The 19,339-nt window shown below is 43.4% G+C and overlaps 1 protein-coding gene across 1 annotated transcript in view; it reads left to right on the top strand.

Moving 5' to 3' along the window:
• Nucleotides 1-183: 183 nt before the first annotated feature.
• The window catches only part of ADGRE3 (adhesion G protein-coupled receptor E3), a 51,929-nt gene continuing 32,773 nt past the window's right edge, over nucleotides 184-19,339 (top strand). Inside the window, exons 1-7 of the mRNA XM_012642734.1 lie at nucleotides 184-226; nucleotides 4,688-4,738; nucleotides 6,983-7,105; nucleotides 9,620-9,775; nucleotides 11,857-11,894; nucleotides 15,430-15,613; nucleotides 17,837-17,956. Of these exons, the coding sequence (XP_012498188.1) occupies nucleotides 202-226; nucleotides 4,688-4,738; nucleotides 6,983-7,105; nucleotides 9,620-9,775; nucleotides 11,857-11,894; nucleotides 15,430-15,613; nucleotides 17,837-17,956 (697 nt within the window). The 5' untranslated portion in view covers nucleotides 184-201. The remainder of the gene's footprint in view (nucleotides 227-4,687; nucleotides 4,739-6,982; nucleotides 7,106-9,619; nucleotides 9,776-11,856; nucleotides 11,895-15,429; nucleotides 15,614-17,836; nucleotides 17,957-19,339) is intronic.

Raw genomic sequence — 19,339 nt, forward strand, 5'->3', positions numbered from 1 at the left:
CCTAGGAAATAAAAAGCAGAACCCTGTGTCTAAATGGTGAAAGAGAAGAAGTTCACTTTTCTGATAGCAATTTCCTGAGTCAGATGACCTAAGATGCATGTGTCAATTCTCATGAGATTTCCTGAGATGGGAAAGGTGGTTGGCTTGACTCACAGCAGAGAGCTTCCAGAGCCGCTGGCCTGGGTTACCTGCACCACAGGAATGCGGTGGCCGTCGCTTTTTCCAGGTACGTGTTGTCGCAAGAATGTCATTCCCAATGTTGGAGTCCAGGTGGGTTCTTGGCTTTGCGCGAGAAAGAATTCAAGAGCCAGCCGATGGTATAAAGCAAAAGCAAGTTTCATTTAGGAGGTATAGAAGATCTACTCCATCGACAGAGTAGAGGCTAGTTCTCCTTGGTGAAACATACAACAACTTTGGGGCTTTTTTATTTTTATTTTTTTATTTAAGCACTGGCTTAATCATAGGCTGAGCAAGGGAGCAATATCATGTTATTTCTTGGAAAGGAGCGGTGACTTCCTAAAACTGGGAACCCTTCCCTTGTCTTACTACATAAGGTCCCTCATGGAAATGTGGGTGGGAGTTTCTTTTTTAGCATGCTAATATATTATGACTCGGGTGTAACGAGCCGCAAGGTGGAGCGGCAGCTAATTTCCTTGCCATCTTGGTTTGACCTGTCTCCACTCGTTCTGCCACCATGTCCTGGTTTTGATCAGGGTGGTCAGGGCTTTTGACTCTGTGTTAAGCAGGCCCTGCCGGCTCCCCATCTCAGTGTGACCACGACAACGACTGCACTTAACCTAGCCCCAGTCAGGAGCTGCTTGGTTCAACAGTTAGCTGTCTTCTCTTTCTCCTCTTTCTTCTGTTCTGCTTTGAACACTTTCTCCTTTTCCCTTTGCATTGTGGTTTCCTTCCTCACCAACCTATTCAAACTATGCTCTCCAATATCACCACAGTTTTCCTTTTGGTCCCATCCAATGAGTTGTTCATCATCTTCCTCATCATGAGATCTTTTTTTTTTTTAATTGATGTCCTCTCCTCTTTGAAAGTTTTTATGACCTAGCATTGCACTGACTTTCTTCCTGTTTCTCTTGCTATTCTTTCCTCCCCTTCCTTCTTCTTTTTCCTGTGCCAAGAAAACGAATGATAATGATGACATGGATGGCACTGGAGGCCATTATCTTAAAGTGAACAAGCCAGACACAGAAAGACAAAAACCTCATGTTCTCGCTTGCAAGGGGGAGTTAAGTAATGTGTACACACAGACATAGAGCGTGCAATGATAGAATATGGAGACTCGAAAAGGTGAGGGGGTTCGAGGGGGGTGGCTGACGAGAAATTACTTAATAGGTACAATGCAAGTTGTTTGGATGATGCCTGAAATCCCTGACTTTACCACTAGGCGACCTGTGCATATAACAAAACTACACTTGTGCCCCATAAATTCATGCACATAAAACAATAACAACCAATATTTTTGAGAACTCACTATGCACCTTACACGTATTAACCCATTTAATCCTCACAGTAGGCTTACAGGATGGACACTATTATTATCATCCCCATGTTACAGATGAGAACACAGGCACAGAGAGGTTATATTGTTTGTCCAGGGCCTCACAGCTAGTAAATGGCAGAGGCAGGATTCGAACCCAAGCCTTCTGGCTCCAGATCTTTGCTATAACACTTTTCCCACAGCATTCTGCCTAGGGTCTTCTGTTTTTCTACTCCCTCTCCCTTTAAGCAATCTCATGATTCCATGACTTCGATCATCACATCTGTACACATGGTTCCCCAACTCTGAAATCCCATCCCTCCTTCTGGCCCCAGATCAAGGAACAATGTCAACAACTGCAATATCAATCAAAGATTACATTTATTAAGCAGCTACTCTAGCCTGGAATCAGACCAAATTGCTTTACATTCATTATTGCACAATATCTCCACATTATAGATAAGAAATGGCATCACAGAGAGGTTATGAGAAATGCTCAAAGTCTCACAGCTATTTAGTTTTGGAGACAGGTGATAGACCATAAAATCTATCAAAATAGGCTAGGCATGGTGGCTCACACCTGTAATCCCAGAATTTTGGGAGGCCAAGGCAGGAGGATCACTTGAGGCCAGGAGTTCTAGACCAGCCTGGGCAACATAGCAAGACCCCATCTCCACAAAAAAAATTTTAAAATTTTACAGGCATGATGTCGTGTGCCTGTAGTCCTAGCTACTCAGGAGGCTGAAGTGGAAGGATCACTTGAGCCCAGGAATTGAAGGTTACAGTGAGCTATAATTGCACCACTGCATCCCAGCCTGAGCAACAGAGCAAGACCCTGTCTCTAAATAATAATAATAATATATGCTATACTTAAAAGCAAATGCCATGTCTCCCTCACCTTTGCAGTTCCTAGCACAGTACTTTCTATCTATGAGATAGTCACTATATATCTGTGGAATCAAATGTGACAGAAGCTTGCTTTTTGGCAACTGGAGGCAGAGTCCTGGACACTTCTGAGATGGAGTATTCATGAATTTCGGTTATCCATGAACTCTCCACCCACATCACTGGCTGGAACAGGAATGGGCAATGGAATGAGCATCATGTCAAGAATGAGAATAGGATTCTAGGATGAGTGTGTTGGCCTCACAGCTGTAATACTAGCACTCTAGGAGGCTGAGGCGGGAAGATGGCTTGAGGTCAGGAGTTTGAGAGCAGCCTGAACAAGAGCGAGGCCCCATCTCTACTAAAAAGAGATAAAATTAGCCAGGCATAGTTATGCACATCTGGAGTCCTAGCTACTTGGGAGGCTGAGGCAGGAGGATCGCTTGAGCTCAGGAGTTCGAGGCTGCAGTGAGCTATGATGATGCCCCAGAACTCCAGCCTGGGTGACAGAGTAAGACCTTATCTCAAAAAATAAAAATAAAAATAAATGAATATTCAGGAAGGGTCCATGAGCCAAGGCATGCAGGCAGCCTCTAGAAGCTGGACAAGAAGAGTAAACAGATTCTCCCATAGAACTTTCAAAAGGAACCAGCCATGCCAACATTCTTCATGTTAGCCTAGAAAGACTGATTCCAGACATCTGGTTTCCAGAACTGTAAGAGCAATAGATTGATGTTGCTTTAGCCACTAAGTTCATGGTAATTTGCAATAGCAGCAATTGGAAACTCGTACAGAGCGGTCCAAAAAGAGTTGATATTGCCCTCTCCGCCAGCCTTAAAGGCTCTCAGCTAGCCCCTAGGGCCTTTTCTCCGAAATCCTGCAACTGTTCTGCATTGCCCTAAATGACCAAGTAACATATCACCCTCTACTGGACTTTGAGACTCCAGTCTGATCTGGTGATGGCATCTTGTAGGGGGGAAAGCACTAGCACAATACCCATGCCAACCGACAGTGTCTGCAATCTGAACAGCACCTGCATGCATATGGGGCCCTGTGGGGTTTCTGAAAGAGAGGCTCTGTGTCCTGGTGGGTGAGCAGCTAGAACCCAGAGCCCAGGTTGCATCTCAGCTCTGCCACTGACTAGCTCTGGTGAATGGAGCAAGTTACTTAACCTCCTTGTGCCTGCATTTCTTACTCTGAAAAATGTGGCTGAGGCTACCAGTACCTACCTGCTGAAGTCATTGCAACGCTGAAGGGAGCTCATGTGCTAAAGTGCATAGCACCATGGCTGGCATGCACACATCCCCACAATTCAGCAGCTAAAATATTAATGCCTGGCACATCAGAAAGGGTCTGTGGAGTTTATTCTGACCAGCCAATTCATGCACCATATGAGTTTCTAAATACTTTTAATATCATCCTTGGAAATGGCAAATAATTCTAGAAATGAGTATTCCAGAAACACCCAGCTGAGTCTTTCCCAGATTCCTGACCCACAGAAATCATAAGAGAATGAAAATAAGGTAAGGAAAGAACAAGTGATCAGAGTGATGTAAGATTTATTAGGAAAGGAAGAGAGGAAAAGCCGTCTATCCATCCAGCATCTTCAGGTCTTTGCAGAAGCAGGAACATGGCTGGTGATTCCACCAGATGTTGGGAAATTCGGGGAAAGAGAAAAGAGTGCTTTACCAGCCACAGTAAAGACAGCCTGAGCAAAGTATTTTCCCAAAAGGTGGAAATAATGTCTTCCAAGATGTGTTTCTAGAATCTTGCCAGTCCCGCATAAGGAGGAAGAATTTGATTTTTCTCTACTCGAAGCTGAGTGGGCCTGTAACTTGCTTGTAAAAAAGAGAATATGATGGAAGTAGAGTTTCATGAGTTCCAGAGCTGGGTGTTAAGAGAAGATCCAACCTTGTTGGCTGGAACACTCATGCTTCGAGCTTAGAGGTGCCATGGAAGCAGCCAGCCTGAGGCTGCCATGTTGGAAGGAAGCCCAGACTCTCCCATTCCCTGAGACTATATGAAGGGACAGCAATGCCCAGTTAGTTCTCAGCTGCTCCAGCCACAGCCACTGTGTGGTTACAACCATATGAGACCCTGAGCTAGAACCACCCAGCTGAGCCCTTCCCAGATTCCTGACCCACAGAAACCAAGACAGATAACAAAATAAACATGTTGTTTTCAGCCACTACGTTTTTATGATGATTTGTTACGCAGCAGTAGCTAACCAATGTACAGCCCTTGGGGAATTTCCTGGTATCTTTCCTTGATTGTTTCATGTCTCTGCCTTCTGCTTCCCTTCTGTTCCAGGACTCTGCTTTCTGCTGAGCTTGTCTGGAGCTGTGGATCAGAAGCCCAAAGGTGAGTGCTCAGAGCCAGAACAGAGAGAGTGTGGCCCAAGGTGGCCCAAGGCTGGACCAGCCGCCACCCACGTTCTCCAACAGGCTAAAGAAAAGTGTTTATTTTGGGGGCGATACTTGGGAAGGCTTGCTCCTGTGCTTGTTTGTTTAACTGACCATGACGTCAAATGTAGATATCTTTTTATTTATCTTTTTGTCTGGTTTTTAATGTGTCTGTTTGTTTTTGCTAACCACAAGGGGCACATTGTATAGATAAAGCATTAAATAAAACACACAAAGTTTCATCAAGTGAGCATTCTAGTGGAGCGAGACAAAGCAGTGATAATCTTTATCATTCTGATCATACAGTCAACAAATAACAAACAAGATTGTTTCTGTTTACCTTTACCCTCCTGGGACTCCCACTAAATTCAGATTCGAGGTCTAGGGTGGAGGCTGAGAGTCCGCAATTCTTTTATTTATTTATTTATTTATTTATTTATTTATTTATTTGTTTGTTTGTTTGTTTTTGCTTAAAACAACAGAAATTTATTCTCTGACAGTTCTGGAAGCCAAAAGTCCAAAACCAAAGCATTGGCAGGGCTCTGAAGGCTCCAGGGGAGGACTCTTCCTGGCCTCTTCCTAGTTTCTTGTGGTTGCTGCAATCCTTAGTGTTCCCTGGCTTGTATATGCATCACTGCAATCTCTGCCTCCATGATTACATGTCATTTTCTCTGAATGTGTCTGTATCCAGATTTCTCTGTTCATATAGGACCCACTCTAATCCAGTATGACCTCATCTTAACTCGATTACATCTGCACAGACCCTATTTCCAAAAAGAATTGCATTCTGAGGTTCCGGGTGGACACAAATTTTAGGAGCACATTGTTTAAACCAGTAGACCCAATATGGTAAGGTATTAAGTCCTGGGAAAGATTAAGAGTGGACTTTCAGAGCTCACTCTGAACTTAGAATTCTGAACTAAGCAGAATCTGGGCAAAAAGGGAAGGGATGGAACAGGAATGAGTCAAAAAAGATTCCAGAAAATTGTGCATATTTAGCAGGTGACTACTTTGTTCCACTGAGGACAATATCACCTCTTCTGAGCAGACTCTCCTGAAAAACTCTGAAGTTAAAAATTGGAAGGAGAGGCCAAGGTGGGAGGATTGCTTGAGGTCAGAAGTTTGAGACCAGCCTGGGCAACATGGCAAGACCCCATCTCTAAAAAAAATTTTTTTAATTAGCCATGTGCAGTGGTGTGTGCCTGTAGTCCTAGCTACCAGCTACTCGGGAGGTTGAGGAGGGAGAATTGCTTGTGCCCAGGAGTTTGAGGTTGCAGTGAGCTATGATGATGCCACTACACTCCTCAGCCTGGGCAACAGAGCAAGACCCAGTCTCTAAATAAATATCCAGGCTTCTCCACATGTGAAGCTGTGGAAAAATCTCTCACACAAAATTTTACATGAAAACCAAAGAACAGAACAGAGCAAGTGATTCTTTACATGACAGGAACATAATAATATTCCTGTCATGTGAAGAAAAAAGGATGTTCATGTATTTGTATAAGCATTCAAATTGTGTGGAAAAATATACAATAAACAGTTGACAGCTTAGAAACTAGGATGGTAAGAGACTTACTGTTTGATCTTTTTCAATTCTGTGAATGTATTATTTTCATAATAAATAATGAAACCTGAAAAAATGACCTTAATGTGTACGATTATCAGAATCTACCTCCTATGAGACCCTACAAATTCATATTTTTATAATTATAACTGATTCTTATTCCATGACAGGCACTGCCTAAAGCACTTTATTAATACATATTAATTCACTTCATTCTCACAGTAACTCATTTTACAGATGAGGGCATTGAGGCACAGAGAGGTTAAGGCTCTTGCCCAAGGACACACAGCTAGTAAGTGGGGGAGCCAGAGATGAACTCAGGGTCCAAGGTCTTAACCAACTACTCCTTTTTTTTATAAATTCTGAAATGATGCAAATAGCACAACTATGCTGTCCTGAAAATGCTTGTGTTAAAATTAACTTGGTTGACGCCAACCCTAGTCCTTTATCATGAACAGGAATCCCACATTTTTTTGTAATTTGGTTCTGGTATCTCTAATTTTTTAACGTACTGAGATCTCACAAAGGGAAAATGTTCAGGCCTCTTTGACTTCAAGAGGCCCTGCCCAGAGGTGAGGCCCAACGATAACAGGAGCTTGTCACCCTGGTGACATCTGACTGCCTCTCTTTCCCCTGCAGCTACCTGTTCTCACTGCCCCCCAAATGCTTCCTGCGTCAATGGCACTTACTGTACCTGCAACCCTGGATACGTTTCTGGATCTGGGCAGAAATTCTTCACGTTCCCCTTGGAAACATGTGACGGTAAAGGGGTAATTTTTAAGTCACCCAGAGGCACAAGAGAAAGGGAGACAGAATGAAGGCTGTCTTAGTTCGTTTGGGGTCGCTGTAACAGAATATCTGAGGCTGAGTAATTTATAAAGAAGAGAGGTTTATTTGGTTTATGATGCTGGTGGTTGGAAGGTTCAAGACTGGGCAGCTGCACCTCAGGCTGCTTGAACTCATGGCGGAAAGCAGGGGAAAGCAGGCATCGGCAAAGAGATCGCATGGTGAGAGGGAAAGCAAGAGAGAGAAACCAAGCAAGCAGATTCTTTTTAACAACCTGTTCTCCCAGGAACTCGTCCATCCCACAAGAACAAGGACTCCCCCGTAGGAGAGCATTCATTGGAGGGATCCTCCCCCATGGCGCAAACATCTCCACTAGGCCCCACCTCCCAACACGGCCACATTCGCCACCAAATTTCAACATGAGCACAGTGGCTCACAGCTGTAATCACTCCAATTTCTGCCTCCTTTATCACATGGCGTTCTTCCTGTGTGTGTGTCTGTTTTCACATGGCATTTTTCTCTTCTTAGGACACCAGTAACATTGCATGAGTCCCCACCCTAATCACCTCATGTCAACTCTGTCACCTCTGTACAGACTCTGTTTACAAATAAGGTCACATTCACAAGTACCAACGGTTAGGACTTCAATGTATCTTTTTGGGGAACACAATTCAATCCACAACAGATGGCTTCCAAGGGAGCAAGGCTGAAGATGCCAGACCACTTAAAGTCCAGGTCTAGCACTGGCACAGAGTGACTTCTAAAGCACTTTATTGGCCAAAAAAGGGCACAGGCCAGCCCAGTTTCAAGGGAAGGGAAACTTAATCCCACATCTCAACGGAAGAGAATTTGTGGCCATCTTTAATCTAATCTACCACAGGGAGATAAAAGAATAACATTTTATGGTTTTAGCCATACAAATTAGCCATCATCTACCTCCCTGATATCTTGTATGTATCCCTTATAAGTCATTCATTTGCAAGAAATCAAATGTCTGAATAATCCTGTCCTTTTTATCATGAAGCACAATTTTGCCAGAAGACTATTCATTACTTTTCATTGGCTAGTGCTGTGTCACATGACCATCCTAGCCAAAAGGGAAGCTGGGAAAGAGAGTATCTGAGAAATGGGAACAAGGTCGTCATGACTGACTTCCCGAAGAAGCAAGAAAAGAGGGTAGAGTGACTACTGAATGGGCAGCAAACAGCATCTGCCACACTATGTCATGCTCTGAAAATCCCAAATTTTCAATTTTCTGTACTAGACAGAGGAACTACACATTGTTTATTACCCATTTGACATCATTATAAAGAAGCCACAGGAGTGGAGACATACTGAGTTAACAAAAACATTCTAACTAAATCTACATTAGCTAGTTTATCATATGTATCAGTCTTCTCAGGCTGCCATAACAAAATGCCACAGACTGAGTGGCTTAGACAACAGCAATTTATTTTCTCACGGTTCGGAGGTTAGAAATACGAGAACAAGGTTCTGGCAGATTCGGTTTCTGGTGTGGGCTTTCTTCCTAGCTTTCAGACAGCCGCCTTCTCACTTTGACCTCACATGGCCTTTCCTGGCTGAGTGTGTGCAGAGAAAGAGAGAGCGCTTGCGTCTCTTCTTAGAAAGACACTAACATTATCAAACTGGGGCCTCATTCTTATGACCTCATTCAACCTTAATTATTTCCTTAGAGGCCCGATCTTCAAATACAGCCACACCAGAGATTAGGGTTTCAACACACGAATTTGGAGGGCACATGAATATTCAGTGCATAACAGTCAACATGGTCAGTATCCCATTTATATACCTATATACCCTCATAATTTGCCATTCCTTGGCACCCCAAGTCCGAGGCCTTCTCTGGCTACTGGAAATCACTCAGCTCATGCTCGGGACAGGCAGAAAGTACTGGAGAGTCGGGGCTGAGAGAAATAGGGGTCGTACATACATTTTAAATGGATTCATTGTATGATATGTGAATCATATTTCAATAAAGCTGTTAAAAATAAAATAAAATACCAACAATTAACCTATTACATGTTTACCAAAAAAAAAAGTACAGGGACTAGCTCCCCACCAATAAGTGGTAGGCGTTGGTGGATAAATACCCCAGACCGCTCGCTCCTCGGGTGGGATCGTGCTGAAGTGCGTGCTCTACGTTGCCCCCAGCGGTCCGCAGAGGAACTGCACCCCAGTTGCACACAGTGGAAACCCCTCTTTATTTTCTGCCTTCTGTTCCCTGTTGCATTTCAGGGCTTTCTAGTACCACCTCCCACATAAAGTGCTTGCCCTTGAATCTTTGTCTCAGTGTCTGCTTCTTGGAGAACCCAACCAAAGTCAATGAGGAAAGGTAAAAAAACAAAGATGACCATTACCTAAATCGATTTGCCTTGGAAAGCAAGCACAGACCCCGGGGAAAAGAGCACGCCTTCTGAACACTTCGTATTCTCTGTTGAATGAAAGAGAAACTTCTCCTCTGTGTTCCAGATATCAATGCCTGTCGACCACCCTTTAGCGTATATTGTGGATTAAATGCTGAGTGTCGGTATGCCAAAGGAAGCTCCTACTGCCGCTGCGTTCCCGGATATGAACTCCTTGCTGGGGACACAGAATTCAAGAATTTCAATGAGAACACCTGTCGGAGTAAGAAAACTCTTGTTTCTCTTACCTCCCTTCCTCATCTGTTTATTGAGTCTGACACTAGAGAAGATGTTCTTCTGCGGGGCCAGGGTTTGTTTCTATTTTCTAGAGGGAAAAGGAAAGAAGGAAGTTCAAGTTCAGGGAAATAATGGGGTGAGGAAGGCATGTGTAGTTTGGAGATGGAGAAAGTGATAAGGTGGTCATTGAGACAGAATTCTTTGAATTTCAAGGAAGAGAAACTCACTCAGGCTAACTTAGGGAGAAAAGATGAGCGTATGATAAGGATGCCTGAATGTGCCTTGGAACTCAAGGACACTAATGCAGTGGGCTTCTGGAATTAACTACAGCTGGGAACTCAACACCATCAGGGTGCACGCCCCATTCCCTGTCTCTGATTCTCTTTGGAATCAGCCTGTCTTAAGAGTCCACATTCTTTATTCACTTGCTGTTCTGCAACATGGGTCTCAGGGAAGCCATAAAAGGGAGAGAAGACCAGGTACAGTGGCTCATGCCTATAATTCTAGCACTTTGGGAGGCCAAAGTAGGAGGATCACTTGAGGCTAGTAATTCAAGACCAGCCTGAGCAACAGCAAGATTCCATCTCTACAAAAAAAATTAAAAAATTAGCTGGGCATGGTGGCATGTGCCTGTAGTCCCAGCCACTCAGGAGGCTGAGGCAGGAGGATCACATGAGCCCAGGAGTTTGAGGTTGCTGTGAGCTAGGCTGACACCACAGCACTCTACCCAGCGGACAGAGGAAGACTCTGTCTAAAAAGAAAGTGGGGGGAGCTCTACACAGTCCTTTGACGCAGACTGAGCCCGTCTGGGGTTAGGTATTAACAAGGTTGGCAGGTCCAAGCAATCCTTCAATGACAAGAGTTTGAAGTTTTCACTCAAAAGGGTAGTTTTCTACAATGAAGATGCTTTCCTATAACAAACATATTCTAGACTCGGGGTTGTAAGTCAAAGTTCTTGAACTCTTAAGACAAAACCTTCAATGTTACGATAAAGCTCTTTGCCCTTTTTAACAAATAGACTCAACTGAAAAGCAAGATCTAGAATAAATATAGGTTTAACCTCAGCCTGATGGTAACAGATACGTAAACAATTGTTAGCCTTTCCTCGTCTTTCTAGAACAGAGATGGTTGTCTTCACAAAGCACAGGAAGCAATAAAAAGCTCTTTGTTAATAGCCAATAACCAAAAACTGATGCTTCTGTTTGGATTATAATTCCCAGACAGGCTGACTTCAAAAACATGAGGCTTTTATAATTTTCTGTTTCCTCGTCCATTTCTTTTTTTATTTTTTTTGAGACAGAGTCTCACTCTGTTGCCCGGGCTAGAGTGCCGTGGTGTCATCCTAGCTCACAGCAACCTCACACTCCTGGGCTCAAGCGATCCTCCTGCTCCAGCCTCCCGAGTAGCTGGGACTACAGGCATGCGCCACCATGCCCGGCTAATTTTTTCTATATATTTTTAGTTGGCCGATTAATTTCTTTCTAATTTTAGTAGAGACGGGGTCTCGCTCTTGCTCAGGCTGGTCTCGAACTCCTGAGCTCAAACAATCCGCCCACCTCGGCCTCCCAGAGAGCTAGGATTACAGGCGTGAGCCACCGCTCCCGGCCTCCTTGTCCATTTCTGTTATAATTTCCAGCCAAGACTGAACTAACGAATTTGGAGCTTCCATTTTTCTGCCTCCTGTGCGCCAGAGTTTCTCCACCACAGCAATACTGGAGTCTGATCATTGTTTGTGGCAGGGGCTGTCTTGCGCACCGCAGGGTGTTGAACAGCATCCGGGCTTCTACCCACTAGACGCAATAGTATCCCCCCCACGCCCCCACCCCGCCAAGTGGTCGCCACCAAAAATATCTCCAGACTTTGCCAAATGTTGCCTGGGGGGGCAAAATCACCCCCAGTTCAAAACCACTGCTCTACACCATGATAAGGGACTCATACTCTGATCCCTCCCCATGTGCAAATAACCTTGTCCGTGAACACAGGTGCAAAGTTGCCCACCTCACCTGCCGCCACCCCACATGGTCACTCTCGATTCTAACAGTAACTCCCTCACGATATCTTTTGCAGACGCCACCTCCTCAAAGACAAACAAAGGCAAGAAAGAGGTGAGTGGAGGCTGATCCCTGGAACCTAGCCAGGTAACACATATTTACAAAGCCCCAAATTAGCGAGTGGTGGTGGTTACGGCAGAGTGTATGTATTATATATAACTATATAATATTACTACTATGTAACATCATATTACTATATAACATTTATATATTTACATATTCTATATAACTGTCATATATATAAATATATATAGATACATATCACTAAATATATCATGAGGTATATCACTACATGTATGTCACCATATGTCTCAGTGTAGAGACGTCACTATAGACACAGTTGACTCTTGAACAACATGGGTTTGAACTGTAGGGGTCCACTTATACTCAGATGTTTTTCAACCAAACATGGTTCAAAAATACAGTATTCACAAGATGCTAAACGCGCATATAGGGAGGACTAACTTTTCCTATATGTGAGTTTCAGAGGGGCTAGTGTGGAACTTGAGTATGCTCAGATTTAGGTACACACAGGTGGTCCTAGAACCAATCCTCCGCATACCTGTATCTATTTATGAGATTAAGCTCAAAGTGAATCAATCTCTTACTAGTTAGTGGGCATCTATAACTTAGAGATACAGGTACAGATATAAATATGGATATACACATAGTGTGTATGCATAGGTGTGTGTGTGTGTATGTGTGTGTGTGTGTGTGTGTGTGTGTGTGTGTGTACTGCTCTCTAAAGACAAGGGTCTAACCCAGACCAAGACAGACAGGCTAAGAAAGTGTATTAGGGTATGTTGAGCTGCTGCAACAAAGAGACCCAAATATCCAATGGCTGTAATAGAGCTTAAAAATATGTATATTTTCATGAGGGTACAGAGATATTTCTATAAAAGTATTTATTGAAGCATTATCTGAAATAGTGAAAAAAAATTACATACAATATAATTGTCCCCCAGTATGGGGGATGTACAAAAAAATTTACTTTTGGAATACTATGCAGCTAGTAAAAGGAATGCAATAGGGCTTAATGTAGATGCTGTGATATTTTGTCAAGTGAAAAAAATTACTTGTGTAACAACAGATGTGGGTTGGGAGACTTCCATGTTTGGCTCTTCTATGAAATATCCAGAATGGGCAAATCCATAGATATAGAAAACAGATTTGTGTTTGCCAGGGGCTGGGGGAGAGGGAATGGGGAGTGATTGCTGATGGGTATAGGATTTTATTTGGGGGTGATGAAAAACATTTTGGAATGTTTCAGAAAGGTAGTGGCTGTACAACATTGTGAATGTATAAATGCCACGGAATTGTCCACTTCAAAATAATGAGTTTTATGTTATGTAAATTTCACCTCAATAAAAAAATTTTTCATTACCAAATAAATGCAAAGTTGTCATGCTGGATCAGAGTTACAATAGCAATTCCAAAGAGCAAATACTTCAGCATCTATTCTGTAAAAATGAGTTTAAGCCAAGAAGACTTCAGCCATGATTTAGAGGAGAGAGACACTAACTAGTAAGAGATTGATTCACTTTGAGCTTAATCTCATAAATAGATACAGGTATGCAGAGGATTGGTTCTAGGACCACCTGTGTGTACCTAAATCTGAGCATACTCAAGTTCCACACTAGCCCCTCTGAAACTCACATATAGGAAAAGTTAGTCCTCCCTATATGTGCATTTAGCATCTTGTGAATACTGTATCAGGCAAGGGACGGGGAGGCTACTCCTCAACTAGAAAACTCAGCTCAGAATTTCCGTGAACACTCATTGGGCTGAAAGAGCAGCACATTAAAAAGGTTTATTTGAAATCAAGCTCTGAATGTTTTTCCAACACTTTTTAAATATCACTCTGCTTATAACTCTTTGGTGTGATAGCACATTCCTCATAAGAGCACTCATTCATCCCATGAACATTTATTGAGCGCCTACTATTTGCCAAAGACTGTTCTAGGTGCTAGGAAATGGGGATAAATAAGACAAAATCCCTTTTCTCATGGAACTTACTGTCCAGTACTTTAATGTGCCCAGAAATCCCCTAGGGAGCTTATTAGAGTTGCTGTCCAAAAGAACACCAGGATGGCTAAATAATAGGAAGGAGAGCTTCATTGATGATAATAGTTTGCAAACGGGGAAGAGACGGTCTTCAACGTGGACCGAAGGTGCTCTCTCTTCAAGGAGGAAAGGTACAGATTGGGTCTTTGTGCCCCACGGAGTCTGTATTCCACAATAGAGTCATACGTAACAGCAGGTTTGGGGAGACTCTATACATATTTATGAGGGGAGTTGAGCGCATGCGTAGTGAGGAAACATATCTGTAACACACACCCCATGGTCACCTAGGGCTGGGGTTTTAGCATTAAAATGAGGTGGAATTTGGCTCTTGATGACAAAAAGGTGAACCATAGGACACAAATACAGTTTGTGCACAGCCTCTATAACCTATTGAAACTGGCTTAAGCTCTGCAGTTGCTTATGAGAAAAGAACCTTTGTAAGGCCAGTATTCTGTCCAGTCAGGACTGTAGTGATCTGGGCTGTAAGTCAGAGTTGGTAGCTCCTTTTGTTAGGGAGTTTAGCAAAGGTGTGGTTTTTCTTGTAGCATAAGAATTCAGAAATTGGCCGTGCCGGCTGGGCCCCGAACCCTAGACCTTTAGGTAACCTTTGTTTCCCTTAACCTCAGGGTCTGTTTTAGCTGATACGGGGTCACCTATTTTGGTCTCTCAGATCACATTGTGTAGATTCGGATTCAGCACACCTGAGCTGGGGCCCAGATTCCGCATTTCTAACAGGCCCCCAAGTGATGCCAATGCTGCTGGTTCAAGGACCACACTTCGATTACAAGGATGAGGTGGGATTGGCATGAAAATAGTCCTTTAAATCACCTCTGTTACAACTTTTAAAACTTCACTTTGGCCCTTCATTCTTCCCCATCCACCGACCCAACTCTCTGCTAGCCTTCATAGAGAAATTTCTCAATTTAAAAAGGCCAATAAGAGTGCATTCTGGGCTATAACTCTATTGTAGGGTTTCTGAACTTTGGCACTATTGACATTTGAGATTGGGTCATTCTTTGTGACACGGGTGTCCCGTGCATTGCAGGATGTTGAACAACATCCCTGGCCTCCACCCACTAGATGCCAGTAGCAGCCACTTCCTTGTCATGACAACCAAAAATGTCTCCAGCCATTGCCAAATATCTCCAGTGGTGGGGAGGAGGTAGAATCACCCCCAGGTGAGAACCGCTGGTCTATTTATAACAAACTTACCACTACTCTGTTGGAAACAGATGTTAATATTAACAAATCCTTACACGATGTTTACCAGATACAGATAACTGTTCTAAAAACATAGCATCTCTTAACTCATTTAATCTTCCAGAAAACTCTATGAGATCTTTTCCTGTCCTGAGGCACAGAGTGGCTGAGTGATTTTCCAAGGCCACACAGCCAGTAAACAGTGGAGTCAGAACTTGAACCTGGTTCCTCTGGCTCCAGAGCCTGCTTTCTCGTGCTTTCTGCCATTCTTTTAGATATGGGACCTATCAGATTACATTTTTTTTTAATTTTTATGTCTTTAAAGCTGCAACGGATTGTCAACCAATTTGAGTCATTGATCACCAATAATACTCTATGGCAAATGGAAAAGAAGCAAGAAGTCGCATCCACGGCTACATCTATCCTCCGGGATGTGGAATTAGATGTTCTAAAAACTGCTTTGAAAGCCCCAGAGCAAAAAGTCCAGAAAGTCCAAAACAGTACTGTGGGTAAGAAGATGGTATCACCTGATACACACTGGAGACTAGTTACCCGCTGGGGTCTGGGTTGAGCAATTAGAAAAAAAAAAATGCTCTGCATGAATCCATTTATTTAAAATTCCAGAAAATGCAAACGTATCTATGGTGACAAGGAAGGGAAGGAGGGAGAGCCGACAGTCTCTCATGAGAAACTTGGGGGGAAATTACTGGGGAAATGTCCCCTGCCTTGACTGTGGCGTTGGTTTCACTGGTGTACACACCCAATAAAACTCATCACATCGTACACTTTGGTGTGTACGCCTCAGTAAAGCTGTTTACTAAAAAGATTGCCAGTGGTTTCTAATCCCAGGTCTGGAATTTTAACTTAAAAGTAGTGTGTTTGTTTGTTTGTTTGTTTGTTTTTTGAAAATTCAATGCTTAACCTTCTTGGGAAACTGGAATCCAAACAGTTTAGTTCAAAATTAAACCATTTTTCAGATTAAGCATCACTCTCATCTCTGCTGATTTTACCAAATCCTAATTTTTTGATCTGGGACCAGTGCTTGCACCTCACTGGGCTTCAGTTTCCTCATCTGTAAAATGGGAATGATAATAGTGTGTGTAATGCACTTAGAACTAGGGTGGTGATTGCTATATTTACGACTATTCTATCTCTCTTCTCTGTAGTATTATAAAATATTATTAAAATAGCATCATTCTTGATGTGCTATTTTGTTATTTGCTGTTTCTTAACCCTTCTAACATACACCAAAAGAGACATTAAGAACCCTGCTACACCCATCAACCAACTGGACAATTTCCAACTCGTGCCCAGTCTTGTGCCATCTGCTTTTTAAGCGAAATATTTTCATGAGCTTCATTCTTCTTGTTTTCCAGCTTTATTGAGAGGAAGCTGGCAAATAAAACTGTATCTATTGAACAACGTGATGACTTAATACACATATGCTGCGGAGTGATTACCACAGTCAAGTTAGCACATCCATTGCCTCACGTGGTTACCTTTTATCCCACGAGCTTGTTTCTTGATCACAATCCTTTCATGACTTCGTTTCTATTTTTTTATTTTTTTTGAGACAGAGTCTCACTCTGTTGCCCGGGCTAGAGTGCCGTGGTGTCATCCTAGCTCACAGCAACCTCACACTCCTGGGCTCAAGCGATCCTCCTGCCTCAGCCTCCTCAGTAGCTGGGACTACAAGCATGCGCCACCATGCCCGGCTAATTTTTTCTATATATTTTTAGTTGTCCAGCTAATTTCTTTCTATTTTTTCAGTAGAGACAGGGGTCTCGCTCTTGCTCAGGCTGGTCTCGAACTCCTGAGCTCAAATGATCCACTCGCCTCGGCCTCCCAGAGTGCCAGGATTACAGGCGTGAGCCACCGCGCCCGGCCATGACTTCATTTTTATTAGAGGCGTGGTTCCTATTATAGGATGATATCATCACTTATTTAATCAGTTGTTTCTTGTCAAAAGTCTCCCATCCAAATACTAACCAGGCCCAACACTGCTTAGCTTCCAAGATCAGACGAGATCGGGCACATTCAGGGTAGTATGGCCGTAGACAATGAACTGTTTCTTGTTGAAAGTCTAGGTAATATCCCATTTTTCACCATTGTTATCCATGCTACTAGGAACTTTCTTGCAGCCAAATCTGCCCTGTTGTCCATGATTGTTTTCTGAGAATAAATGCACAGAAATAGAATTATTGCTTCAAAGGCAATGTGCTAGAATGTGATTGCAGGAATTACGGTCTCACCTACCTTCTGAACTTCAGTTTCCTCATCTGTATAATGATCCTTCACAAGGTTACAGGAGATGGTTGTAAGATGACGTGAGGCCAGGCGCGGTGGCTCACACCTGGAATCCCAGCACCCTGGGAGGCCAAGGCAGGAGGATCTCTTGAGACCAGGAGTTCAAGTCCAGCCTGGGTGACATAGCAACACCCTATCTGTGCAAAAAATAAAGAATAAAAATAAATGACATGTATAAATCTCTTAGCCTAGTGTCTGGCACATCCTAGACATTCACTAATGTGAGATGTTCATGTTGCTATGCACATATTTTGGGGAGACGAGGTCTCACTATGTTGCCCAGGCTGGACTGGAACTCCTGGGCTCAAGTGATCCTCCTGCCTTGGCCTCCTGAGTAGCTAGGACTACAGGCACATGCCACCACAACTGGCTACTATGCACATTTTTAAAACATCACTAAGCCTGCCCATTGCTTTTCTTACCAGCCGTTGAAACTCGAGTGGTTACAGACAATTGCTCTGAAGAAAAGAAGACATTCAGCTTGAAGTCCCAAATGAACTCATTGGACATCCATTGCAAAGACATTGTCCAGGGAAACATACAAGGTACATGTGATAGCCGCCTTCAGCATCCTTCACACAGAGCAATATCATTGTGTGAGTCGTGGGGACACATGCCCAGTAGGCTCCTCCCCTAATGTGTTTGTTACCCTCAGACTGTGTCATGTGGGTTTTGTCCTTTAAAAAACAAAAGACATCCTCCCAAAATAGAGGATTTCTGTTCTTCGGCATAGAAGAGACTTCTCTGCAGTTTGGGGGTGTCTCAGTTTGGGTTCACCCAGAAGCAGACTCTGGGACAAGTGTCAGGAATTTATTTGGGAGGTTATCCTAGGAAACGTCAGTGGGAATATTCATCAGGGTTCTCTAGCAGTGGTCCCCAACTTTTTTGGCACCAGGGACCATTTTCATGGAAGACAATTTTTTCACAGACCAGGGAGGGGAGGGATGGTTTCAGGATGATTCAAGCACATTACATTTGTTGTGTACTTTGTTTCTATTGTTATTACATTGTAATATATAATGAAATAATTAAACAACTCACCATAGACTGGGGACCCCTGCTCTAGAGAAACGAAACCAATAGGGTGCAGGGGGAGGGAGAGAGACAGAGAGAGATACTTTAAGGAATTGGCTTATGTGATGATGGAGACTGGCAAGTCCAAAATCTGCAGGGTAGACAGGCAGGCTAGACACCCAGGAAGGAGAGTTGATGGTGAAGCTTGAATCCAAAGATAGTCCGGAGTCAGAATTCCCTCTTCCTCAAGACACCTCAATCTGTTTTCTCTTAAGACCTTCAATAGATTGAATGAGACTTGCCCACCTTATAGAAGGCAACTTGCATTACTCAGAATCTACTGATTTGAATGTTAATCTCATCTAAAAAATACCTTCACAGCAACATCCAGACTGGTGTTTGACCACATATCTGGCTACCATGGCCTAGCCAAGTCGACACATTAAAATGAACCATCACCGGCCAGGCGCGGTGGCTCACACCTGAAATCCTAGCACCCTGGGAGGCTGAGGCAGGAGGATCACTTGAGGTCAGGAGTTTGAGACCAGCCTAAGCAAGAGCAAGACCCCTGTCTCTACCAAAAATAGAAAAAATTATCATGGTGGTGCACACCTGTATTCCCAGATACTCAGGAGGCTAAGGCAGGAGGATAGCTTGAGCCCAGGAGTTGGAGGGTTGCTGTGAGCTATGACGATGCCACTGCACTCTAGGCAGGGGGACAGAGGGAGACCCTGTCTCCTGAAAAAAGAAAAAAAGAATGCCAGGAACCAACCATGCAGCTATAATATCTGAGGAAAGAGTACATGTTTAAGGTAACAAGAACAGCCAGTGCAAAGGCCCTGAGGCAGGAACATGCCTGGCATATTCAAGGAACAGTAAAAAAGCCAATGGGGCTAAAATAAAGAGAAAAAGGA

Source organism: Propithecus coquereli, unplaced genomic scaffold (genome assembly GCF_000956105.1).
Source record: "Propithecus coquereli isolate 6110/MARCELLA unplaced genomic scaffold, Pcoq_1.0 Scaffold185, whole genome shotgun sequence".
NCBI classification, from domain to species: domain Eukaryota; kingdom Metazoa; phylum Chordata; class Mammalia; order Primates; family Indriidae; genus Propithecus; species Propithecus coquereli.